Source organism: Calonectris borealis, chromosome 3, assembly GCF_964195595.1.
Source record: "Calonectris borealis chromosome 3, bCalBor7.hap1.2, whole genome shotgun sequence".
NCBI classification, from domain to species: Eukaryota; Metazoa; Chordata; class Aves; order Procellariiformes; family Procellariidae; genus Calonectris; species Calonectris borealis.
Window position 1 is genome coordinate 45198832 of NC_134314.1, and position 23546 is coordinate 45222377.

Here is a 23546-nt window from a genome sequence, read left to right on the forward strand (position 1 = left end):
CTATATCATGTGTTAGACTTGCTATATTGTAGCCAATGTTATAAGAATGATAAAAAAATATATTCTTTGAAGTAGATGTGAGGGAAGCACTAAAATTCAGAGATATCTTCTCGCTACTAACAGAATTCAAGGAGGCATAGGTTAGAAAACCTTCCCAGATATTTTTGTTTTCTCTTAGATGTGGAAAATCAGTCTTTAGTTTATGATACAGAAGTATTTTGCAAGAGAAAGAAAAGGAATATTCACAATTTTCCTGAATATTTTGCTAATTCATGGGGTTTTTTCCTCTCCTTAGGAGGAATGTATGCGGGAGGAAGAGTAATCTTGTCTTAGAAATCAGAGGTTCAGTTCACAAAACAAAACTGCTCTTTGGAATATCTAGGAATATGAAAGGCAAAAGTACACAAATTAACACTTTTACTTTGGTTTTAAGTATTTGGTGTCAGCCTTTCATTGCCCTTTACCTATGGTATTTAAACACCACCGTTATATTTTTATAGACTCAAAGCTGACGTGTATATATGCATGTATGTATATATACACAACTATTTATAAACATGCATCTCGTTACCTCATATGCTGCTACTCTCACCTAATTGCAATGGGTGCATTAGCCATAGGTAGAATAATACCTTTCTCAGCAACAGCCTTGCCTTGCCTTGGTTTTGAGTGGCAAAATGTGACACTTGTAGCTGGTTATTTGCCGGTCTGCTGGAAATAAGCAAACTGTTGCTCTGTTAGAACTTGCAGCCTTCTTTCCAATTCTCTTGTTTCACAGCTTCTTTAAAAAAAAAAACTTGGCATAAGTTTCTAAGTAATAGCACTGGGATTTGTTGTCTGCGTGAATCCATCTTACAGCTTGTTCAGATAAAACTACAGTACTTCTGTTCTCTGTGTAGGCTCATGAGTAGGCTACTCATGCAGTGGTTGCTCCTTGAATTTTTTTTTCTGATAAGTAACAGTTGCATTTTCCATAGACCAGGAAAATGGAAATTTCTACAAAACTGGGTAGATTTTGGGGTTTTTTTTAACAGGAAGTTTAGTACTCTTGCAGAAGACACAAGAGTGACTGTACTGGGTCAGATCGAAGGTCTGTGTAGCCCTGTATTGTGTCTCCAGCAAGGGCCAAAAGTGGATGCCTAGGGAAAAATATAAGAACAAGGCATGTAGTGATTTTTCCCTTGAGTGCTTTTTGGGCCTCCAAATATGTGCTACTCAAGCTTCTTGAATGATGATTGTACTTTAAACATAGAAAATGGTAATTATCTGAAGCTTTTGGATAAACAGGATACTTGTGAGAGCAGAATTCCTTTCTCTGCTGACCCAAATAACAGAACATGTTCAGTAAGTGCCAAAGATGTTTTCTCAGGAAAACAAGTTAATTATTTATTTAAATTTTTTTTTAGGAACTGTTAAGGAATTACATATCTTTTTTTTTTTTCTTAATTTAAAAAAAAAATCTGAATAGGGAAGAGCAACATGAGTAGTTTAAAGAGAAACAGCATTTGGTTCATGAATTTCCTCAATATGAAGAGGAAGCTAGGTCGAGACAGGTCGTGTCTGGGGACAGATGAAATACGCTGCTTTCTATTCAGGAAGTTCAGGAAGAGGTGTGGGAGCTGTAGGAGATATTATCTAACTGATACTCTGAAGAAGCAGCAGAATTTTTGTTGACCTCTTCAGTTGTACTCAATTTGCATCTGTTGGCAAAAACACTGATTCTGTTTTAAATGCTCTCTGGGCTTGTCTTCTGTTAACATAGTTATGATCTCTATCTCCACTTAGACAAATTTGAGGATAGTTCTTGAAGTTTAAGGAGAGTGATATGCTGGAGGAGGTGTCTGTACTTCTCATCCTTTCTGGAAAGAATGTATTTCATTAGAAGTATTTCTAGGTGTCATTAGCTCTTTTGACAGATCTGTTTGGGTAATACTTTTGTCTTGCTTTGATTTGTGAACTTCAAAAAGTACTTGGTCAAGAATTGTACTTTCAGTTTTCTCTTTCTGGAAGTAAAGGTAAGAGGAAGCTATTCATTATTCTTATTCTGGACTCAAATTCACACCTAACTTGTCCTATCTCTTCTCAATCTGCAAAAATCACAAGTTTGAAAAGTGCTTGGTATAAATAAAGCTTATAGCTCATATAAAAATAGGAGAAAAGAGTTCAATCTAGTTTAAGTATATGACAAAATAAGTGTCTGCAGAGGTTTAATAAACCAGGCAGCCACAAATAGAGATGGTCAATTCCTGGCAATAATAATCAGAGGATCAGTCTTAATTGCAAGATACTACCTAGGCACAGATAACCTCCAGAACATGTCCAGATTTGGCAATTTTACCCAAGTCTTCAGTTAACATAATACATCTTTAAACCATTTAAACATTTCCTTCTTTATTCTATCTGTGATATAAAACAGCTCCCACCCACTTGACATTATAGACTAAATGATTCAGATCTATTGGCTCTTGGTTGTGGAAAAATCTGCCTGGAGGTCAGTCGTGGTTCATACCACAAGCAGCCATCCTTTTTTCACTCTGCTTAACTTCAGCCTGCATTTTTAAATGGACACGGTATCCTTACTTGCAGCTGCGATTGATTGAAGGTCTGCATAGAGTCTTATGCAAAGTACGAGCACTTCTCTATGCTCCATGCGTGCGGTAGACTGTCTGTGAAACTTAGCTGGCCCCTGTTCTGCCCAAGCAAGAAGTAAAAGAGGTGACTGCAATTCAAAGAAGGCCAGAACTGAGAAATTCTGAGAGAGAACCTAGGGGATGCCATTGCTGCCACTCTGACGGTAACGCCACATGAACACCTTCCTGCCCGCTGGAAGAGCGGCAACTTGTTCCAGCCCAGAAATTGCTTTAGTAGTGTCAGAGGCGTTCTGCTGGGTCCCGGAAAGTCTTTCTGAAATTGGAAAAGTGTTTTTCCCTGCCCCCTATTTCCTGTACACAACAGTCAGACTTTAGTGTAATCACAACTTTTCTATTTCTTTTCTGATTTACAAGCCCATGTGAGGTCTTTCGGATTCATTATGCATGGACCAAAGTATATCTGGGAATGAATGATGATCCACCTTTTTTTTTCTTTTTCTTTTTTTTTTATTTTCTTTTTCTTTTTTTTTTTTTCCTTTTTTCTTTGTACTAAACAGTTTGGGGCTTTGGGGGTTTTTGGTTCTTTAGTTTTTTAAGAGAAGTGCCTTTTTCCTTTTGACAACTGTCTGAAATGTGTTCCTTTAAGAACCTCCTACATGGTATGTATTTGCAATTTGTAAACACAATATGTCAAAGAATGATTTGATTCAGTGGTGAGTCAGCCAGCTATTTGCATGTCATGAGGTCTAAGGGAAACAAACTGACCCTCAGCCTTCCTCCATCCAGCCAAATTCTGATGGGACCCTCAAATAGCTCTGGCAAAGTGTTCTGTTTCTTTTGGACTTCATGAATGCTTGTTTCTGTGAAGACGTGTAATTATTTCTTCCTTTATTTTGCTGCACAAGTTACCAAGAGAAGCAGCTTAAAACCAAATGTGAGTATTGAGGCTCTTTTCCATTATTCCTTTATTTGATAATGTTTAAATGGGGTAGTATACAAGGTACCTAATTTAACATTTTGAGCAAGTAAGCAGGAACTTTTTTTTTCAGACACAAAACTGCTAATTAAATTAGATGCAGAATTCTACACATGTATCAAAAATTTTTTCTTTTGTGTACCAAAAGAAATACCACACTTTTTTTTGATGCAATTGTTTTCATTTCATTAATTGGCTCACTCATTAATTTACGGGAAGATTGTTTGGGGTTTCCTTTGTAATGAGATGAGGATTGATTTTGTTTACTCCAACAAAAAAGCCAACAATAAAAGTTGATACTGTTTCCTGTGACATTCGAATCACCATTTTTATCCCTTAGCAAGCTTTCATAGCTATTTGCTATTGCAAGAAAACTTTCCAGATAGTGTCTTTTCTGATAAGGTGAGTCACTTGTTTCTAGCATAACTAATTTTAACGCCTAACATGGATTGTTCTTGCTTTTTTTTGAAGTAAAACCAGTTTCCAAGCTGGTGTTTATAGCAATATTTTGACTTGTTATAAAAATCAAGTATCGTCTCCAAATTTTCCTCCGGAAGACACTTTGTTTTATCCTTTAGCTATCATATTTTAAGGATCATAATTTTGGTTTGGAATTTGAAGGGGAAGAGTAGTATTGAGAGGATATACCACTTTTTACTGAAATGGTGCTGGAAATGTGTGCCTATATTGCAGAATTAAAAAAGTAGTATGGGTAACGGTGGAAATATTCCTTAAATTAAAATCTATGTATATTAATTGTACTGCTACCTGACTTCATAATGGCAGTCTTTTTGATAATGAGGTTACAACTAAATTTGGACAAAACTATCAAATATAATTTCCATTTCAATAACATAAATGTTTGAAAATACATTTCTTTAACTGTCCCTGTTTTCAAAAGATCTGGTTTTATATCTGGAGCTGGGCACAAAATCTCTTACATTTAGAAAACAAGTTTCAGATGCCTTTTTTTGTTTGTGGTTAATATTTTCACCCATATTTTTCTTCCATTTGTGTGATGAGTTGACATTTCTAGAGTGTTTTAGCAGAACAGGCTGTAGCAGATTTAATATATTAACATTATAACAGATTGCTGATGGTCTTGCCGTGTAATTTTATTGCAGTGTCACAAAAGTCACTTTGATTCAAAGTTGTGTAATTGGTAGAAATGTAAGATGACATACTAACCTTCCTGTAAGATTAGAGCAAAATGAAATCAAAAGCTGCTTGAAAGAGATTCTGATCAGTTGTCACCTACGGTGTCTCCAGGTTATTTGCAGGCAGTTGTATTTTATGAAGTGTATATTTTTGGTCAACTTGGTAAGACATATGTTCTGTGGGCTATATACCAATAAACCCAGCTTTCTTCATTTTTTTCCATATCGGAGTTTTATTTCTCAAAAAAAGTTAAAAACTTTTAGTATTGCCTAACCATGGACAGACGGAAAGAAATGTGAAAATATTAACCAGTGTGCTTCCAAATGTTAAGCCCAAAATCAGAGGGTGAAATTTTGACCCTGTTTGAATGAGCAGCCCTCCTGTCAATTAAACAAGCTCTAGATGCTCTTCAGGCTTTTAGATCACCTGGGGAATAAAACTGACCTGAGGACTTCCGCACACTTCCCTGCCAGTTAAGGGTAAGATGATGTCTTATGACTAATTCTAGGATGCTTATAAAATTAATGATTTCCAGTTCAACTGTTCTATTAAAATCTCTAGAGCCCCCGGTTCGGAAGTTGGCATGGCAAAATGCTGCTGATGCTCCACTTGAGCTCCTGCAGTGGAATTCATTCTTCTGGGAACAGGGCGCACAGCTCTGGTGAGAAAAGAGGCTGTGAACTCCTCATTTCGTACATTTGTGTTTTCCTGTAAAATGTAAGAGGGATGAAATAGAGATGGTTTTGTAGAAATATGCAAACATTACTCCAAAAACACTGAACTGATGTATTAAAAATAAGTTAATAAAATTCTATAGCAGAGGTACGGTGAGACAAGACTGTTACAAAGGCTAACTAATCTCCCTTGGTTGCCTCTATAATGATGGCTAATTTAAGTTTCTGCTGGTAATCACCCTGGAGAGGAATTTATCTCCCTCTTTTAACTATAAAAAGGGGCTTGTTCATTAGCCTCAGTAGGCTTAGGTTAGCTTTTGTGAATATGCCCATTCTTCTCTGATACTGTACAGTATATGTCAGCTATCAGCCCTTCTTGTTTCCCTTTCTTAGACTGAGTTTTCTTTGATTCTACTTCATTCGTGCTAGTATTTTACTTTTTTTCTCAGCCATGGTTGCCTTTGAGTTTGAATTTTGCTAGTTCCATATATAAGGACTGGTAAATTCTTGCACATCTCAGCATATTATGGATAATGGATCTGAACAGGCTGCCCTAGTTCGTTGCTGGCCTCACACTTGGGTGCTTTGTAACTCAGAAAAATATTCATTTTCCTATAATGTGTCTTTGTGCATAAATAGCAGAATTGATAGAAAGAATGACCTAGTGATAGAGCGTGACATAGCTGTTGACAGAGCGCACACGCGGGAGACCAGATTTCAGTCCAGAGTGACCTCCAGCAAGTTGTTCTGTGCCTCAGTTCCCCATCTGTAAACCGGGTTTGTTACATTGGGGAGAAAAAAATGAGTTCAAACCTATGTTATCCAAAACTGTCTGGAAACAACCCAAATTGACTGGAAAATCCTTCTTAATTAGGAACTCTTTCAACTGCGGTAGCCCTAAGAGGTTTGACACAAAACTGGAAAAATTCCATCCAGAACATTTTGCGTAAGAATATTAATCATAACCTCAGAGTAATTAAGGACAATTGCAAAGTTCACAACTGGAATATTTTATTGCTTCAGCTAATTTTAGAAGTGCTTTCTACCTCTAGCACTGGAGGTTCACCACCCGGCAACCTTAGTTCAGTGTTTTTAACTATCCCAGACCAGTGCCATGGATACAGCCTGATGAGCAGACCCATCTAATGGCAAAGGCGTAGCGACCGGCTTCTTTTCTTCCCACTCCTCCAGGTTTGCTCTCTGACCTTGAGCAAGTCAATTACTTTACCTTGACAAGTGTTAACCTTTTCTGTAGACAAGTATCTCACAACTGTGTTTTAGGATTACTTTATTATTGTTGTTAGAAAAGCATTCTGAAACCTTTGAAAGGAAGACTGTGAAATACTTCAGAGTATTAAGTTATAATTCTATTTATCAGAAGCTCAGAAAGGTATTAGGCTGTAAATCTATTTCTCAGGAGCCCAGTCTTCTTCAAGTGAGCTCTTCAAGTTTCAAATTCAGCCACATCACGATTCATTTATGTATTATAACATGCCAAATTGTGGCATAATTAGAGTTCTGTGAGTCTGGGATTCTATTTGCATGGACAAAAAAGGAAAAGATTAGAGGAAAAACTGTTCCATGCTGATCTTCTAATTGTCAATCTTTGTTTAGTTTGGTGCCTGAAAATTGAAAAGCATTGAGAAACATTTCAAATTAAAAGCTCAAAACATTTTGGGTTTTTTTTTAAATACAGTAACAAAATTCTTAATTTCTTCAATCACTTGCTTAGACTTTTTACTGAAAACATTTACCAGATTTTAAATAAATTAACAAAAAGGACTTGAACTTTATTTTTTCCTTAATGCAGTTTCTGCTGCTGCCTACCACTCTCCTTCTCCTCAGACCAACCTTATCCCCCACAGCTGGTCAGAGTCATGGACTCTGAGCATCATCTCATATTGAAACCAGTCAATTCCATTTTAGGTTTGCAAAGATGGTTTCTCTGCTATTGCTACGTGTCGGGCTTCACATTGTCACTTGAATAGACTTCACCAGTTTCAGTGCACTCATTGTTCCACAATATCCTTGAGTTAAATAGCATGTTCTTAAAATGTTCCTAAATGTTAGAAAGGAATTTCTTCATTCTTACCAAATTTCTTCCAGAATTCTAAGACTTTACTGATGGTTTTTATTTGTCTGAGTCAAATGTTGACTGCCTTGGGTGTTCAGATAAACTTTAGCCTTAATTTTCCTTCAGTCAGAATAGGGCAATCCTACACTGGAACCAGCTTTTAGATAGCGTGTATTTATAATCATAGAAACAAATCCACTCTGAAAGTAATAGTGCCAAAAAACCAAAAAAAGGACCCTTTCACATGCCAGGACATTACAAAAATCCCAGCAGGGCAGAAACTGAAGGGTCAGTAACCTCACATCATAATAAAGAAAGACAGAATACCATGGTCTACTCATTGCAGGGTCTAATTTTAAATCATAGCCACTTTTAGGAAGATAGACTATGTTAAAATAGAAAGGAATATGTTTAATGTCTGGCACAGATATTTTAAGGCTTAAGGGAAATGTTAGGATACCCAGTAACATGATTGTTCAGCAGACCCTATCTCCTAAGTAGGCAGAACAGGTAAGCCACGTATTTAAAGAAAAGAAAAACAAAACAAAACAAAACAAAAAAAACAACATTTTTTTCTATACTCAGTCCTAGTAACACTGTTATTTTTTCTCCCTGGTAGAGGACGAACAGCTGTCTTCTAGAACTGAGTTTTTACATTGTGAGTCATATATCCTTTTGCTGTGTTGGAACAAAATGTGCTGGTTTACTATCAACAGTGAATATAGGATGTGTCGTAAAAGAATGTGTATACCTGAATATTTTATCTTTTTTTTCCCCCAGCCCAAAGACCAGCAGCCTGCCCTTGATGCACCTGCATAGTTAAACTAATAAGGTTTTCCAGCTTTACGGTATGTTTAAAACAAATACAGGTCAGAAAATAAAAGGAAAAAGTCACCCTGCTATAATTCCACATCTTTAGTGAAATGCACACACAGCCAAATTGTACTAGTTTGTTACTGCAATCTTGGTGTAGATGTTGAGGCTTTGTACATGCTTAGCGCTCCCCCATAGGTATGAGGACACCAACCCTAACATGCAGAATTAAAAACCTAATCCAGAAAATATTAAATCACCTAATTTGACATCCATGAATTGAGCGAAATTATTCAGCTGCATTAATTTACATACATACACAAGTGTTCCTGGGGTCCTGTTCTAAGAGAAGGCAAAGCAGGCATTCATGTAACACTTAGGGGGAAGCAGAAGGAAGCAGAAGTCTGCTTAAGGACCCACACCGTGTATTTTCATGTTGGTTGGTTGTTGTGCGCTTTCCTGGAATCCTTTCTCGCCCCGTCTCAGTTATATTGTATAACCAGTTCGTTACTGTAAAAGCAGTCGAATACAAAGAGTACGACATCTTTCAGGTTTTCTCCACTGGATTAGACCTTTCATGGTCTGTCCACTTAGCAGATGCAATATATGCATATGTATTTTAATAAGGCTGTGTTATGATTGGATCCCTGTATTCCAAAGAGATTGCAATTGCAGAGGATTATTACTGCTAGGTCTCGTAGCAATGCCTACTATGTTAATTGTCAGTAAAAATCCAGAGTGTGTAGGTAGTCCTTGCTTTGAGATCAGGCTGTTATTGGCTCTACTCAACGTTTCTGCCCCTTCCTTCTCTGTTTGATCCTGCCCCTCAGGACTGCCCATCTTGAAGCTTGCTTTCCCTTGAGAAGGTCCATGGAGGCACATCATGGAGTTCCTCTCCACGAAGAGGAGACTGCCACAGCAATGGTCACCCTAAACAGCTCACACATAATGTGAAGAGAGGGTATATATGCTACATTTGCAGTTGCCGGCATTTCTTAGACCATACACAACAGTGGCTTCACAAACTACGATTCCTGCGGGTGTAATAAGCAGCCTAGGGCTTGTCTGCAGAACCATGTCATCTCTGTTTTCAGTGAAAAGTTTGGTAAGAAGGTGGCAGCTAAGACTGATGGAGCTCTGCAAGCAGCAAAACTGGCCATTCATTGGGCCTAAAAATCTAAATACCTGGGAACAATTATAATTGAAGTAGGATCTTGATCTTACCTACCAATAATCCTCGCAGTAGCCTTTGCTTTTCCTAAGCTGTAATGCCACCTAGCTCATGACAAACTTTTAACAGGGCTGAGGTTAGAAATCTTTAGATTTGGTTCATTTTGATAAGGTGTCATATTTTTATTACAAAAGGGCTGCATATAGGTTTATTTTTTTCCTCAGAAAACTAGGTCAGGTTGGCACAGTGCAGTTGAGAGAGAAAAGGAGAAGGCTGTGCCGCTGCAGCAGATTCTTTAATACCACTTGGGGGGCTTTATGTTTGGTTTTGGGGGAAGGAGGTCTTTTTTTTTTTAAATAGGGTAATGAAAATCCTTTCCAATTTTAGCTTGCTGCTAACATTGCTGCTGCTGCTGCTCATCTTTTTCTTATTGCTCCTTTTATTTCTTAAAGCACTTCTAAAGTAGGTCACAGGCTTTTAAAAAACCCAGTTAGAAAAAGTTGTACTGAGTAGTCAGCTGTAGTTATTTTTTTTTTAAAGGATTTTAATTCATGTGATGTACCCATTCTCACAAGACACAGTACTCTTTACCCACCTTTCTGTCCCTGAAATAAAATGTAAGGGTGAGGGAAATCCAGTCTCTGCAATTGATGCATCTGCAAAACCAAGAAATTTTGCCTATTTTTTATTAAGAACTTAAAGATTGCAGTCAGCATCAGCGTTCCCTATTGAAGCTCTGTTACCTCTTGTTAGTGGCAAAGCTGTTTCGTTTCATGGCCTGTGAACACTTCTCTCCCCGCTGTATCGCAGGCATCATTTCCTATTGCTATTGTTTTTATCCTGGGAACGCTTTCAGTCCCAAAGGCAAGCTTGTTTCCTTTTCAGGTAGATGTGTTCCTGCCCGGTGGTGTTAGCATATTGCTAAGGTGCTGCTGTTTCCTCGGTGGACTTCTGCTCAGCTGTGCAAGCATCTTGACCTTAGCACATTGTGTAGAGGGGAATCGGGAGCCAGATGTGCAGACGCTGGTGTGGCAGAGATGGCTCAGAAGTGCTGCCCTAATTTGCACACTGGGGGTGAACTCACTGGCAAAAGTCTCAGATCAGGACTTCAGCACATGTCTTCATTTGTAACTTTAATTTTCTTTTTATTTAAGCACTTTTAAAAGTATTTTCCGTGATTAAGGGACTGTAGGTGAGGGTGGAGGAGGGAAAGGAGACTGGAAAAGCCAGACGGGAAGGGTGGCGGGGAAGACTTTGTATTCATTGCCAGAGATCAGCTGTGACCTCAGTGATCAAGTCTCATCCTGACCAGTTCAGCCCCGAATATTTAATGTTTCTTTTTCAAAGACATTGCATATTTGCTGAGTTGTAGGTTGATAGAATGAAAATACATTAGTATTTCCATGCAAGTACCATATGTTATTCTCTACATTCCCACTATTTTAGTTGAAGAAATCGTAACCCAACATAAATGTCCTTTTGCTACCAAATTTCTTCTCTCAAAATGAGATCACTCTAACTCAGATTCACATTTTTTTTCCTAGAATAAAACAGTTAGCTATAAAATTGCTTCTTCAAATACATTTTTAACTTTATATCAAAAATAAAATTTAAGTTTTTACTACAAATTTTTCTGTTGAGAATTTAAGATCCATTTTTAAACCAATATTTTTCAGTCAAATTTCACTTTTTTGAATCCTACTTTTCTAAAACAAACTGACATTTTCCATGAAGTGGGTTTTTTTATTCACAAATATTATCTATTAAAATACATCAGAATTTTAAAAATAAAAACGTTAGAGCATTTTGGATCAAGCTTAACGCAAAACTCCTTTTTCTTCCAAAAATACCCTGATGCAATAACTTTCTTTAAATTTATATTAGTTTCGGAAGCTTATAAAAGCTCAAGTTTCAGAGCATGAATTTAATCTTCTAAAAGGGATTAGGAAACTTTCCTCATGAGCGGGTTGTTGCGTAGCCATCCTTTGTAGGGTTTCTTGCATCTTCCTTAGGATGGTTTTGCCTGCTGAACTGAAAAAAAAAGATACATACACTTACAGTAATTTTCCTTCGCACAGTCTTAAGTCATCGCAAAATAATTTTTAGATGTGCTTTCCCTGCTGAGCTCTGGTAAGGAGTATATTTAATGTAGATTTCAGTGCCCCAAACACTCCTTTATTCCTCGTTGTTCTGTACAGGGCAGTGGCTGAGCGGTGGAGCAGAGCTCTGTCTACGTTTCCTTCTGAAACGTCATCGAAATAGCCAAGATTATTGAAGGCATCCAGACCTTCACATTGCTTCTGTAGCCTGGTCTGTAACAATTAACAATAGCTTAAAATTTAAAATGATCAGTGAGGAAAAGGAGTTTTGACTTGCACCAGCCTGCGACAACAAAAATTACAAAATCTTCTTTACTGTGGTAAACCAGATACCGCAGACAAACCACTCACTCCTTTCCATCAAAAAAGGCCCAGCTTTTGGGCAGTACTCGTATCTAAGTATCAGGCTGGTTGACAAAGGACATGTTGATCACGTTTCACACTCACTGACAACACAGAAAATAATATGCATCTCTCTTAATTTCACACATGACTGGGACTTGAGAATGTTAGAAGTGATTTTTCCCTGTGGAAAAGCTGAATCTGCTGAAACCGTTTTTTTCTTTGACAGAAATTATCTTGAATCGCCAGTTTCCTTTGCTCTTTCCTCTGTAACCAATGTCATGCAATTCCATTGAATGTATTTCAATTGAGAACGATTTAAAGACTATGTTTAGCAGATTTGAAATATCAGGAAACACTGAAATTAATTGTAATGAAGAACGTAATTGCTTATGTATTTTTTTAAATCCCACTTCTTTTATTATCTTTGAAAATATCTTTCAAAATCTGTGCTCTAAGCATATAGGCAGCAAAGCTCTAAAGCGTGCATTCAGTTTCAAGCATGTAAATATTACAGCTGAAAGCAATAGCATTTCTCATGTGTTTACACGCATGTCTAGCTTAGACGGGGACTCACAATAATTCATCTACAGAAGACCTGTTTTTTTGTTATGGGAATGACCCCACTCCTGCTCAAATGCCCATAAGGGAATACAGAGGTTTTGTGGACTCTTTCACCCTCCCTCTTTTATCACTCAGCAGTGATAAACCTTTCTGTGGTCCATCACAGAATGGTTGAGATGGCATGGGACCTGTGGAGATCTAGTCCAACTCCCTGCTTAAGCAGGATCACCTAAAGCAGATTGCCCAGGGCTTATGTCCAGACAGTCAGGTTTTGAATATCTCCAAGGATGGAGACTACACAGCCTCTCTGGGCAACCTGTGCCAGTGTTCAACCACTATCACAGTGAAAGGGTTTTTTCCTTCTGTTTAAATGGAATCCCTTGTATTTCAGTTTGTGCCCACTGCATTTTCTCCTGTCAGCGGGCACCACTGAGAAGAGCATGGCTCCCTCTTCTTCATTCCCTCCCTTCAGGTATTTGTACACATTGATGAGAACCTCTCTGAGCCTTCTCTCCTCCAGGCTCCTCCTCCCAGCTCTCTCAACCTTTCCTCATAGGAGAGATGCTCTGGTCCCTTAGTCACCTTTGTGATCCTTTACTGGATTCTTTCCAGTAGCTCCATATCTCTCTCGTACTGGGGAGCCCAGAACTGGACCCAGCACTCCAGGTGTGTCTCACCAGTGCTGAGTAGAGAGGAAGGATCACCTCCCTCAACCTGCTGCCAATGCTCTTCCTAATGCCCCACAGGATGCTGTTGGCCGTCTTAACCGCAAGGACAAGTTGTTGGCTCATGTTCAACTTGATGTCCACCAGGACCCCCAGGTCCTTCTCTGCAAAGCTGCTTTCCATCTGGTTGGCCCCCAGCAGTTATTCCTCCCCAGAGGCAGGACTTTGCATCTCCCCTTGTTGAACTTCTTGAGACTCCTCTCACCCCACTTCTCCTGACGAGGTCACTCCGGGTGACAGCACACCCCTCTGGTGTATCAGCCACTCCTCACAGTTTTGTGTCATCTGCCCATTTGCTGTGGGTACACTCTGTCCCATGCTCCAGGTCATTAATGAAGATGTTGAACAGTATTGGTCCCAGTGTCAGCCCCGGGGGTACACCACTAATGTCATTACTTTAAATTGTCTCCTTTAACATTGTACCTAGGATTCCCTAATGATTTCTCATCCACATCTTATGCTTATGGCTGCTTTGCTTTTGGAACTCGGGCAGCTGAAGCTAATAAATTTAAAACTGTCTAAATATCTTCTAAATATATAACTCATGAGCTAATTTGGGTATACTTTTTCACATGGCCCATTTGTACCAGATGCAATCCTCTAACCTATTTTATGGTTGAATATATAGAGTGTGACTGAGAATACTGCCAGGATTTTACATGAAAAAGTACACCAATACACGGTGAAATATTTCATGGCTTCATTTGATTCTGTAGATCTGACAGTAGTCAGAAAGGAATGAGCTCCATAATGAAGACAAGAGAAAATTTTGACTGTACCAGACTATGTGAAACCCTGTAAAAAATGTGGGTAAGAATGATTTCAGAAAAATAGAAGAAATTATCTAAGCCATAGCATTAATCCTACTTTTTTCATATACTGCTGCTAGTGGAGGTATTGACAGCACCCAGAATCTGAGTAGATGAAAAGGTTTTGTGTTCCTGGGAAATAGCTTGGGAGAGGCTTGAATCAATACCGAGCACTCCAGTGACAGTTTGTCTCTACTTAAACACGGAGCTGCATTACTGACCAGCAATACTGCTGATCAGCCGAGCTTGTTGTGTTCAGAATAACAAGGCCAGTTATTCTGGACTGGAATCTCTGGGCACCAGTGTAGTACTTGTATTAAATGATGAATTGCACTCCCTGACTCTCACGTGTTGATTAGTTACAAAAAAAAAAAATTCCTGCAAATAATCTAGGTTTAATTCTATGGCCAGTTAGCAACTTTTCTGTCTGCGTCCTCCAGGAACACAGCTTTCAACTACTACGTTTGACATGCTTACGTTTGACTTCTAATTTCTCTGTACAGTGGGTTTACTGTGATGGTAATTCTTGAGTTTTGCAAGCAAGGCTTACAAATAGAGGAAGAATATCCATTAAGAGAGATGCATACAGAGCCATTAATTTGAATTTTGCCAACTAAATCGCTCAGGCTGACCTCGGTAGCAAGTACAAGTGGTATTGGACAAGCTGGATGCTGTTGGTGAAAGTCCTGTGGCTGAATTAAAGGAAATACCATTGCCGTAGAGGCAATGGGGCTAGGCTATTCCAACCAGCTCTGTAGCTAGTAAAGAGAGTTTGAGGGACATATAGGCTAGTCAGGTCTCTTCCACAACAGCATTTCTGTATGTCTGCACCACTGTGAACACTTAGTTGAGGTAATTTCACTGCTCTAATTTGTCCTAGTTTGAAGTTTAGGTAAGTAGCAAATTATGCTGTACTGGGATAAAGGAAGAATTTAGATGACTACAGCAGTGTTTGCATGGTATAAACAAAGCAGACAGCAATACCAATTAAGGCGAAACAGAATTCCTGGGGTGCTCGATCCTCTAGTTAAGCCAGAGCTCTTGCCCTTTTTGCTTGTGACCGTGGGGTGTGTAAACACGGTACAATGCAGTGTGGTGGGGTTACCAGATCAGCCTCTAAATGAGCTGCTTTGCCTAGACGGTCTACTTGTGGACCCTGAAGCCGTATAGTCATATTCTTACAGCACAGTCCTGGGTGGCATCCATCCTGGCTGCTTAAAGCAGAACTTCATCAGCAAGAGCTCTGCACCTACTCAGATGCTCCCAGGACCTGACTTTGTATCACTGTGCTGTCCGACAGAGATAAAACAGCGTGTTCAAAGTTAACACCTGTGTCTCTACTTTCTTGTAGATACTTGTTTTGACTTGATCTGTAATATATCCCCTTGGTTCCTATTGCTCCTTTAGCCATTTTTAGAAGAGCAGAAATTCTAGTATCCTTAAACACTCAAGTATAACTTAAAGGGAAAATTCACTGGGAAAATTACAGTGACTCTAAGGGGAGGGAAGAGGCAAAGCAAGGGTATTGCCAGTGTTTTGAAAATACAGCATATGTTTAACTGTCTTGTGAGTTCATTTTTCTCAAGGGGTCAGGGCTTTTATTATGTCTAGTCACAATGACAAAATAACAGATTTCTGGGGGGTAGCAGGCATCCAGAGAAATCAAGAAACTGTGATCTCTGAAATGAGGAAAAATTTCCTCGTAGAACCTTGTTAAAAACTTTTATTTACAAAATAATGATATTGTTAGGAATTTTTCCTTATAATGATATTGTTAGCTTTACAATGCAGTTGTAACCCTGAGTCACTAATGTATTTTGCAAATGTATGTGTTTGACTGTTCAGCAGCTCTCACCAAAAAAAAAACAAAATAGGGAAAATGAAATCAGCAAATTCGTACAAAACTATGTTCCAAGATAAAAAAAAGTACTTAACTGAAAATAAACAGGTGTCTGGGACGGCTTGCAGGGGTGTCCCCCTCATAATAGATCAATTTGTTTTTCTTACCCTTCAGTGTTGTTGCAATGATTTATTTTGCCATCATTTTTCTTTTTTTATGCCTGCCTAATAGAGAGCCTTGTTCCATTCATTATATATTCTTAAGGAAAAAGATGATGCAGTTCAATAGCAGGCTTATTTAGATCTGGAAACAGTCCATTAGAATTGCCATAAAGCAAAAGGTACAATATTTTTAGAATTATGTATATACCTACATGCCTACGTGTATTCATTGCCATCTAAGTAGGATTAATGTTTCTGGGCATTTTATATTTATATAATCTAAGGGAGATTAACATACATTTATAGAAAATATCAAGATAAATTATTAAGAGACATATTAACATTGTGGCTGTGTTTTTTAGCTCCAGTGAGAAAAGAAGCATTCCTTTCCTGATGGTTCCACATTTATCAGGTTTCACAATTTCACAATAATTTTCTTATGGCTTTCTTCACTGGAAGTCTTCTAGTGCTCTGCATCTTATAGGAAACCATTTGACTCTACAGAAAGACCCTCTCCTAATTTGTTGTAGCTAAATTCTATCTTAATCTGCTGGAACAGCGGGCAGACTAGCCAGCTCTGTTGTTTTATTTTCATCCGCTTTATAATTCATACCATGAGACTGCTGCATTCTCAGATCTGACCCTAGGGACTCCAGCTGCAATATCCTCGCATCTTTGGCAACATCTCTCTGCTCCCCCTTGGAATATTCTAACACTAAAAATGGTATCACGTATCCGTGCCTACTAGATACATCAAAATCAATGGTATTTAGCTTTGTTCCCATTTAGATAACAAAACTCTCTTTTCCCAAGGAATGAAGACATCGCAGTCTTTCCCTGTGCCTAGGACATGAGTTAGCAGCTGGAATGCTGGAGTCAGCGTTTCATTCCATGAGAGTGAATAGCATCAGACCTCCAGAGATTTCTTAACTGACCTTCAAAACACAAAGTCTAGCTTCCAGCAAACTTAAAGTAAACATATTTCTCTAGAGATTAGGATCAAAGCACAAGAAAAACATTCTACTTAACTACGTGGTGCTTGTCCCATTACTTATTTATTGGAGCAAGGGTAAGTGGTGCTGGGGGAGGTGAGATTCACTTTTTTTGTTGCATTGTCTGACGGTAAAAGTAGTTCACAAAGGTTACCCAGACCTTCGCCAAAAGATTTGCAAAAATCATCATTCTTTTTCACACCATTGCTGCTTCATTCCCAAATATGGTTTTATATCATCATGGTCAAACCCTGAAGAATTTTTCTGAAACAAAGCCTTGGATGACTGAGCGCTTTACTAGAGGAGCAGCTCAAGGACACTCCCAGGCTTTGACTCTGGCCTTGGGTGTACGCTTCTAATGTTCTCAAGCAACCACTGTCATCTGTAAAACACAAGTAATGGCACTTTGTTCCCATATCCATATAGGTTTTTAGGAGGATAACTAAATTACAAATTCAGAATTTCTGGAGTATTACAATAGCAGGTCTTCTATGTGTATATAACCCAGGCTTCCTGGAACAGATTGGCTTCCTGGGAAGGAAAAAAAAATGAAGAAAACCACTTTTTGAAGAAAATTGTTGGGTGTGCAGAGTTTTCAGTAACTTAAAAACCTATTGCCATTCGTTAGAATGAAAAAACAGAGATGTAGCTGCAGATATCTGAAGCTATTTGTTGGTGAGCTTTGTACAACAACAAACACTATGAGTAACGGATAAGCTCTTCATGCATTCCCTGTTAGGATTTTCCTGTCGCCACTCAGGCTAAGATGAAACTGCGTGAGGGAGCTGGGGTTCTGATTCAGCAGGGAGCAAATCAGAAAGGTAGTCTAATCAAGGTTACCCTCAGAGACAGCTCATAACTCTAACTTCCATAAGAAAAGGAATGAAAATTCCTCTGAAACCCAGTTTCAAGCCTGTTCTATGACCTTGAATAGGGAGCCCAGTTAACCACAGACATTCCTTGATTGTCTCCCTAGCCACCAATTTATACCACTTCCCTAATATAGAAAATGAGCAAAACTTAACCTTGATTTTGCTGATGACTATGTAGTGATCGTGCACTGAATTACTGCGCTGTGTCTGGTTTTATACGTCATGTTGTGTAAATGTACAAGCTGATGGATGTAATTTTCTCATATACATGAGTTCATTCATTTCACATTCAAATCTCTGTTTCATCTCAAGGAAATGGAAGTCCAGATTCAAGCCCTGTTATACTATTATTACAAGGATATCACATAAAAGACATCTGTAATATTTTTAAGCAAGCATGTTTCCCACTGATTGGAGTTACAGATTATTTGACTTCCTTACTACACTCTGTCTTGGCTAGCACAAAGATTTAGGGCAGTCAGAAATACAGTAAATCAATTCAACTCAAAAGATTTTCAATTTACAGGAACAAGTCTTCCATAGCTTGTGCCAAATGATCAAGTCATTACTTTTGATGTGAGCCTAAGCATTATAGCCTGTCTCCGTGCCCCCTTTCACTGTCTTACTATGATCCCTCCAGGAATAGATTAATAAATGCCTGACCTCATGCATTGGTGCCAGTGGAGACCTGCAGTAATTGTTCTTTCTCATAGTTCAAACCATCATGTTGGATTACATCTCACAAAGCAGAAAGACAGAAAAAGATGAAATGCCTTTTTAAAACTGAACCCTGGTATAAGACAGGCAGTGAGTGTATGAAAACAAGTATGAGGGAGTAATTCTAAATGGACTAGATATAAGCTCTGTTATGGCAAGTACTCCCTCGAATCTTGTTCTTCATATGCTTCTCTTCCTCACTCTCAGGCTTTGCATCTGGTTAAGATAAACTAATTTGCACTGTTATTCAAAGTGCAAAGATTTCAGCTGCCAAAAGTCACCGATATGTAAATATTTTAGGAGACCTTCCCTGGTTGTTCTCAGATCCTTTAAAATTTATGATTGCTGGCACTGACTGCAGTGACACTCGAGTTTAATGAAGAGTGCAATCCAATGAGTCCAGCAGATGTTTCTGGGTTTGCTTCACTGGGAACTTTCTGGATTCTTCTTCCTTCATTCCCAGGAATCAAGACCCAATTTTAGCAAAGTGCTGATGATCCAACTAGCAACAAGATGACTGAAATAAGTCTTCATCTCCACAATCCTTAAAACATTCAGCATTACAGATCTATAAGCAGCTGAGGTTTGGATGCTTATCCAAGCCTCTTTAGCCTGGAAAACTGAAGGATGGGAAACTCCTACAATTGGCTCTCAATAGGTTTGTGGTATTTCCTGCACTTGTCTGGCACACAAATATAATCTATCTACAGTATTCTGGCACTGCCAACGTGGAACCTGGCAATACAGAAATATGTACGAAAAGACAATCTTTTCCAATAACAACAAGGGAAACTTACTTTGAGTCATGATTTTTTTTGAGTTATGATTTAGTTTATTTCTCTTTATATTTTGCTCTTTTGCTATCCAGGGGTATTTGTGTCACCTTACATTGCTACCAAATGCTAGCAGCACAGCTCGGATATGCAAAACCAGACATATAGCTTGGAGTCCCTTATCTTCCTTCTGTTCAGTCAGGTAGAGGTGGGGGTATTTTGAAAAGGAAGGAATGAGCAGAAAGACAGGAATGGCAAAAGAAAGCCAGGAACACACTACAAAGTGCTTGCCACTTCTCTTTGGCCTTTTAACGCTGCAGTTGGTTTAATTTTTGAACTATAGCTTCTATCTCCATTCCCTGATTTCTGGATAAACCATGCCCCACAATCCAGTACATAATGCTCATAATGTCAGTAGTTGTACGTAGAGAATGTGAAGACAGCTTCATTTTCAGATACCTGAACTATCAGTGTGAGTACCACTGGATTAAGCTGAAGCAGCCTTCTTGCTGCCCATTATGTAGGTAACACAATACACAGTATATGTAGTTAATGACTACCATTTTGTAATGGAACAGCCCAGCATTAGAAATCCAGGGCACTGCAAATGACCAAGAAATGTCTGTCCTAACCTTAACAGGTAAAGCAGCATTTTTTATTATTTGGGCAAGCAAACAGTCATCCACTGAATTACATTACTTTTCCATCTTTCCAGATCACGTGGAGAACCCCACCAGAATGACCAGCAATCACACAGACTGTCATTACTGCCTGCAGTCTCTTCGTGGAAGGAAGTATGCATTAAAAGAAGAAAACACTTATTGTGTTACATGTTATGACAGCCTGTTTGCCAACCCCTGTGAAGAGTGCAAGCAACCTATTGAGTGTGATTCCAAGGTAAAGATTTAGCTTTCACTTCTTGTTCTTTGCTAAATTACACACAAATCCCATTTCTTTAATGGCAGATTCTGTATCCCACCCTCTGCATATCCCTGTGCTGGTGAAGAGACCTAAGCATAGCCATTGTACATCCATGCACAGCAGAGAGAAACAGTGCTATTTTCCCAGAATAGGAAAGCTCCAGGGCCAAAGATTAAGAAATCTGCACATACATATACCTCAAACATACATCGATGCTGTAGTGTATGTGTGGACCGCAGCTGGACTCCATGCTTCACCTCCAGTCACTCACTAGCTGCAGAGACTGCACAGTGCTTGACTGACAGTAGGGTGCTGGTGTAATTCAGTAGACCAGGTTGAATGAAACTTTGGAATTTCTGAGACATGTCCATTGGAAAGAGTATTTTGAGTATTGGATAAATTACTTTTACTGTAGGCAAAAGCTTGACATGCAGATGTCAAGCTGAAAAGAAACCATGTTTATAATTCATATATTATTCCCTCTGTTTTTTGGAAATGAAGTATATTTTAATTTTAACTTAATTCCATGCTTACCTTGCCCATCTCATACATGGCATGTTAGCAGCAATGTTTCTGGGTTTGGCTTTCTTTTCACCTCTCCCCTTTTTTAGAATATTAATTAATAATATGAGTTCCTTTGTGGTCTTTGACAGGGTTTCCAGTACCCCATACTTCAATTTACAGCCTGTACACTTGAATTTGAATTTTAAGTTCAGATAAAACCTGTCAAAATGCCTTTGTTTTGCCAAGTTCAGTATGTAGTGCTCACCTTCTCCCCGTGCTCGCTTTGCCTATGTTCTTTTGAAATAAAAGGTCAGAAAGTTATTAAAATAAGCCTCTCAGGAGGCCTCCTCAGCCAAAGCACTTCATGGTTTTCAAAGCACATTGCCTGAGTACAACTCAGTACTGTAAAGGAATCATCCAAGGAAATTGCTGACTTGGATGAAGACTCTTCTTAAACTCTCATCAGCATTTTTCAACAGCAAACTTGTACACGTAGCTCCGGTCAGGGTCACCTGGAGAACATGTGCTCTGAGCTAACTAATTCCACTTTTAAAATTGAAAATTAAGTAACTGGCAGGACTACTGATGTCAAAGATCATTGACAAAAAATCATGTCTTTGGACTGACTGGAAGGAAAAACTGGGAGAAAAAAGCAGGAGTAACAAGAAAGGAGTACAACAGGTCAGAGTCAGCTAGAAAAGTGGCCCACAGAGATCTACAGGCGGTTGTCCCACCTCCAAGGTGCTAGAACTTGGCTCTCTTCCTCTCCTCCTTACCCAGTCTTTGCCTCAGGCTGCTCTGGGGCGATAGCCTATTTTCGAAAAGGTTCAGAGTACTAACTAATGCAAATGAAAGTGGTAAACTCTCAGCACCTCCTGAAATGAAGCATGGTATGTATTTAATTTTTAGCATTTTAAAGGGTGGGGATCTGACAAAGGAGAAAAATGAGATTGGATTGGGTTTGTAACCTTTTGTGCTTCTTATTTATAAAGGAGACCTGGAAGGGTCTGGTTTATTTTTTAAGGTGGGAGATTTTTTTGGTGGTGCGTTTTCCCCTTGTTTTTTTAACCTTGGAAAAATAAAATCTGCTGTTTGCTCTTTTTTTGAATTCTTAGTGAAGGTCTCATACATATACTGTTAGCTTTTTCATCCCCTAAGCCTGCTGAGTCTTAAACAAACATTTTTCTGCCAAGTTCTGAGGATGAGTTATATTAGGTGTAAACAAAAGCAATGATTTTTTAATAATCTTCCTAAGAATGATTTTGCTCTCAATGAGATTTTAATTGTTTTCTGCAATAATATGGTCTTTCTTTAGTGTTATGTAGTGTCAGCTGGAAGAAAAAGTAGTAGCGTTAAAAAATACATGAAGTTCATTTTAAAGTCTGTAAAGAATGCACTTCTTGTCAGGTGGCCTGTGCACATTAAAAATGTTGATGACTTGTTTCCCCTTGAAGGCCAACTGTAAAATATAAAATGGTTCTTCCAGTAAAAACATATCTCTGATGTTACATAAGGAAGGACTATTGCCTGTGCCAAAGCAGCTCCTAATGGCCTCTGCAAGAGAGCTACAAAATATCCTGACACAGCGACACTGAGTACTTATATCACCTCTGAGCACACCTACCACCGGATACACGTGTCATCTCTTCAAGTCCACATTGCAATGCTCTCCATTTTTCACTTTATTTCTGGGAAGATCTGGGGGATAAAAACACTGTAAAGAAATGTCTTCATTAACACGGACTTACTTTCTCCAAGGATCTGGCCTACAAAGGCCGCCACTGGCATGAGGGGTGCTTCAAGTGCACCAAATGCAGTTGCTCGCTGGTGGAGAAACCGTTTGCTGCCAAGGATGAGCTCTTGCTGTGTACTGAATGCTACTCTGATGAGTATTCATCTAAGTGTTTCCACTGCCAGAAGACCATTATGCCTGGTAAGACAACAGAGACTCTTTGGTGAAAAATGGAACTGCGTTTTTAATTATAAACACATCCTTGAATGACTGAGCTACAAGGTCCTTGACTTTCAGAACAGCTTTCAGGTGATTACTTCTCATTTATGTGTAGTACTCTCCCGGCAGTGAAGAGAGGGCACACGTACCTCTGGTCTAGCACTGACAGGGCTTATGAATCCTTATGAAGAATATTAGAGTTCAAGATAGGGTAAAACGTGTTCATGTAGAGTCCCTCATTCTGTTGCAGTTCTTAGGAAGCATATCCCGCTCTGAGTGTAGGTAGACAAACAGACCTACCATTAGCAGGAATGCCAGATTAGACAAGACATTTGCATTTTTGTCTGTCACATTGACCAGACCTTGAGCTCATGTTCTTTATACCATTTCTTTCACTCAGAAATATTTTTTATTTAAATTGTCAAAACATGACATTCTGTGTTCAAATCATTATCAGCATTTTTACTAAAAAGAATACATTTGTGTTTACAATAGGTTTACTTCCTGCCATTAGCAACCTTGAAATTTCTGCACTTTCCTCTAAACTGCTTCTCAGCTTTTGATCATGTCTGTTCAGGACATCCTCTAGGCCTTTCGTTGCTACCACACCGGTAAAGCTCATACAGCAGAGAGGTTGCCTAAAAGTTGCCTCTTCAGAGGCATTTAAGAGAAGCCACAGTACCGTATGTGGCAAAATAAAGCAGCTTGCTTAGGAAAGTGCGTCCCTAATGTTTGGAACAGTGAGCTACCCTCAATGCTTGAACCTTTTTACGGATCACATGTATAACTCCAAATACCAGCTGCAAACTATCTGCCATG

At 38.8% G+C, this 23546-nt stretch overlaps 1 protein-coding gene across 1 annotated transcript in view; it reads left to right on the forward strand.

Moving 5' to 3' along the window:
- Window positions 1-3295: 3295 nt before the first annotated feature.
- Window positions 3296-23546, forward strand: part of FHL5 (four and a half LIM domains 5) — a 30111-nt gene continuing 9860 nt past the window's right edge. Inside the window, exons 1-3 of the mRNA XM_075148055.1 lie at window positions 3296-3525; window positions 20067-20248; window positions 22535-22709. Coding sequence (XP_075004156.1) covers window positions 20090-20248; window positions 22535-22709 — 334 coding nt within the window. The 5' untranslated portion in view covers window positions 3296-3525; window positions 20067-20089. The remainder of the gene's footprint in view (window positions 3526-20066; window positions 20249-22534; window positions 22710-23546) is intronic.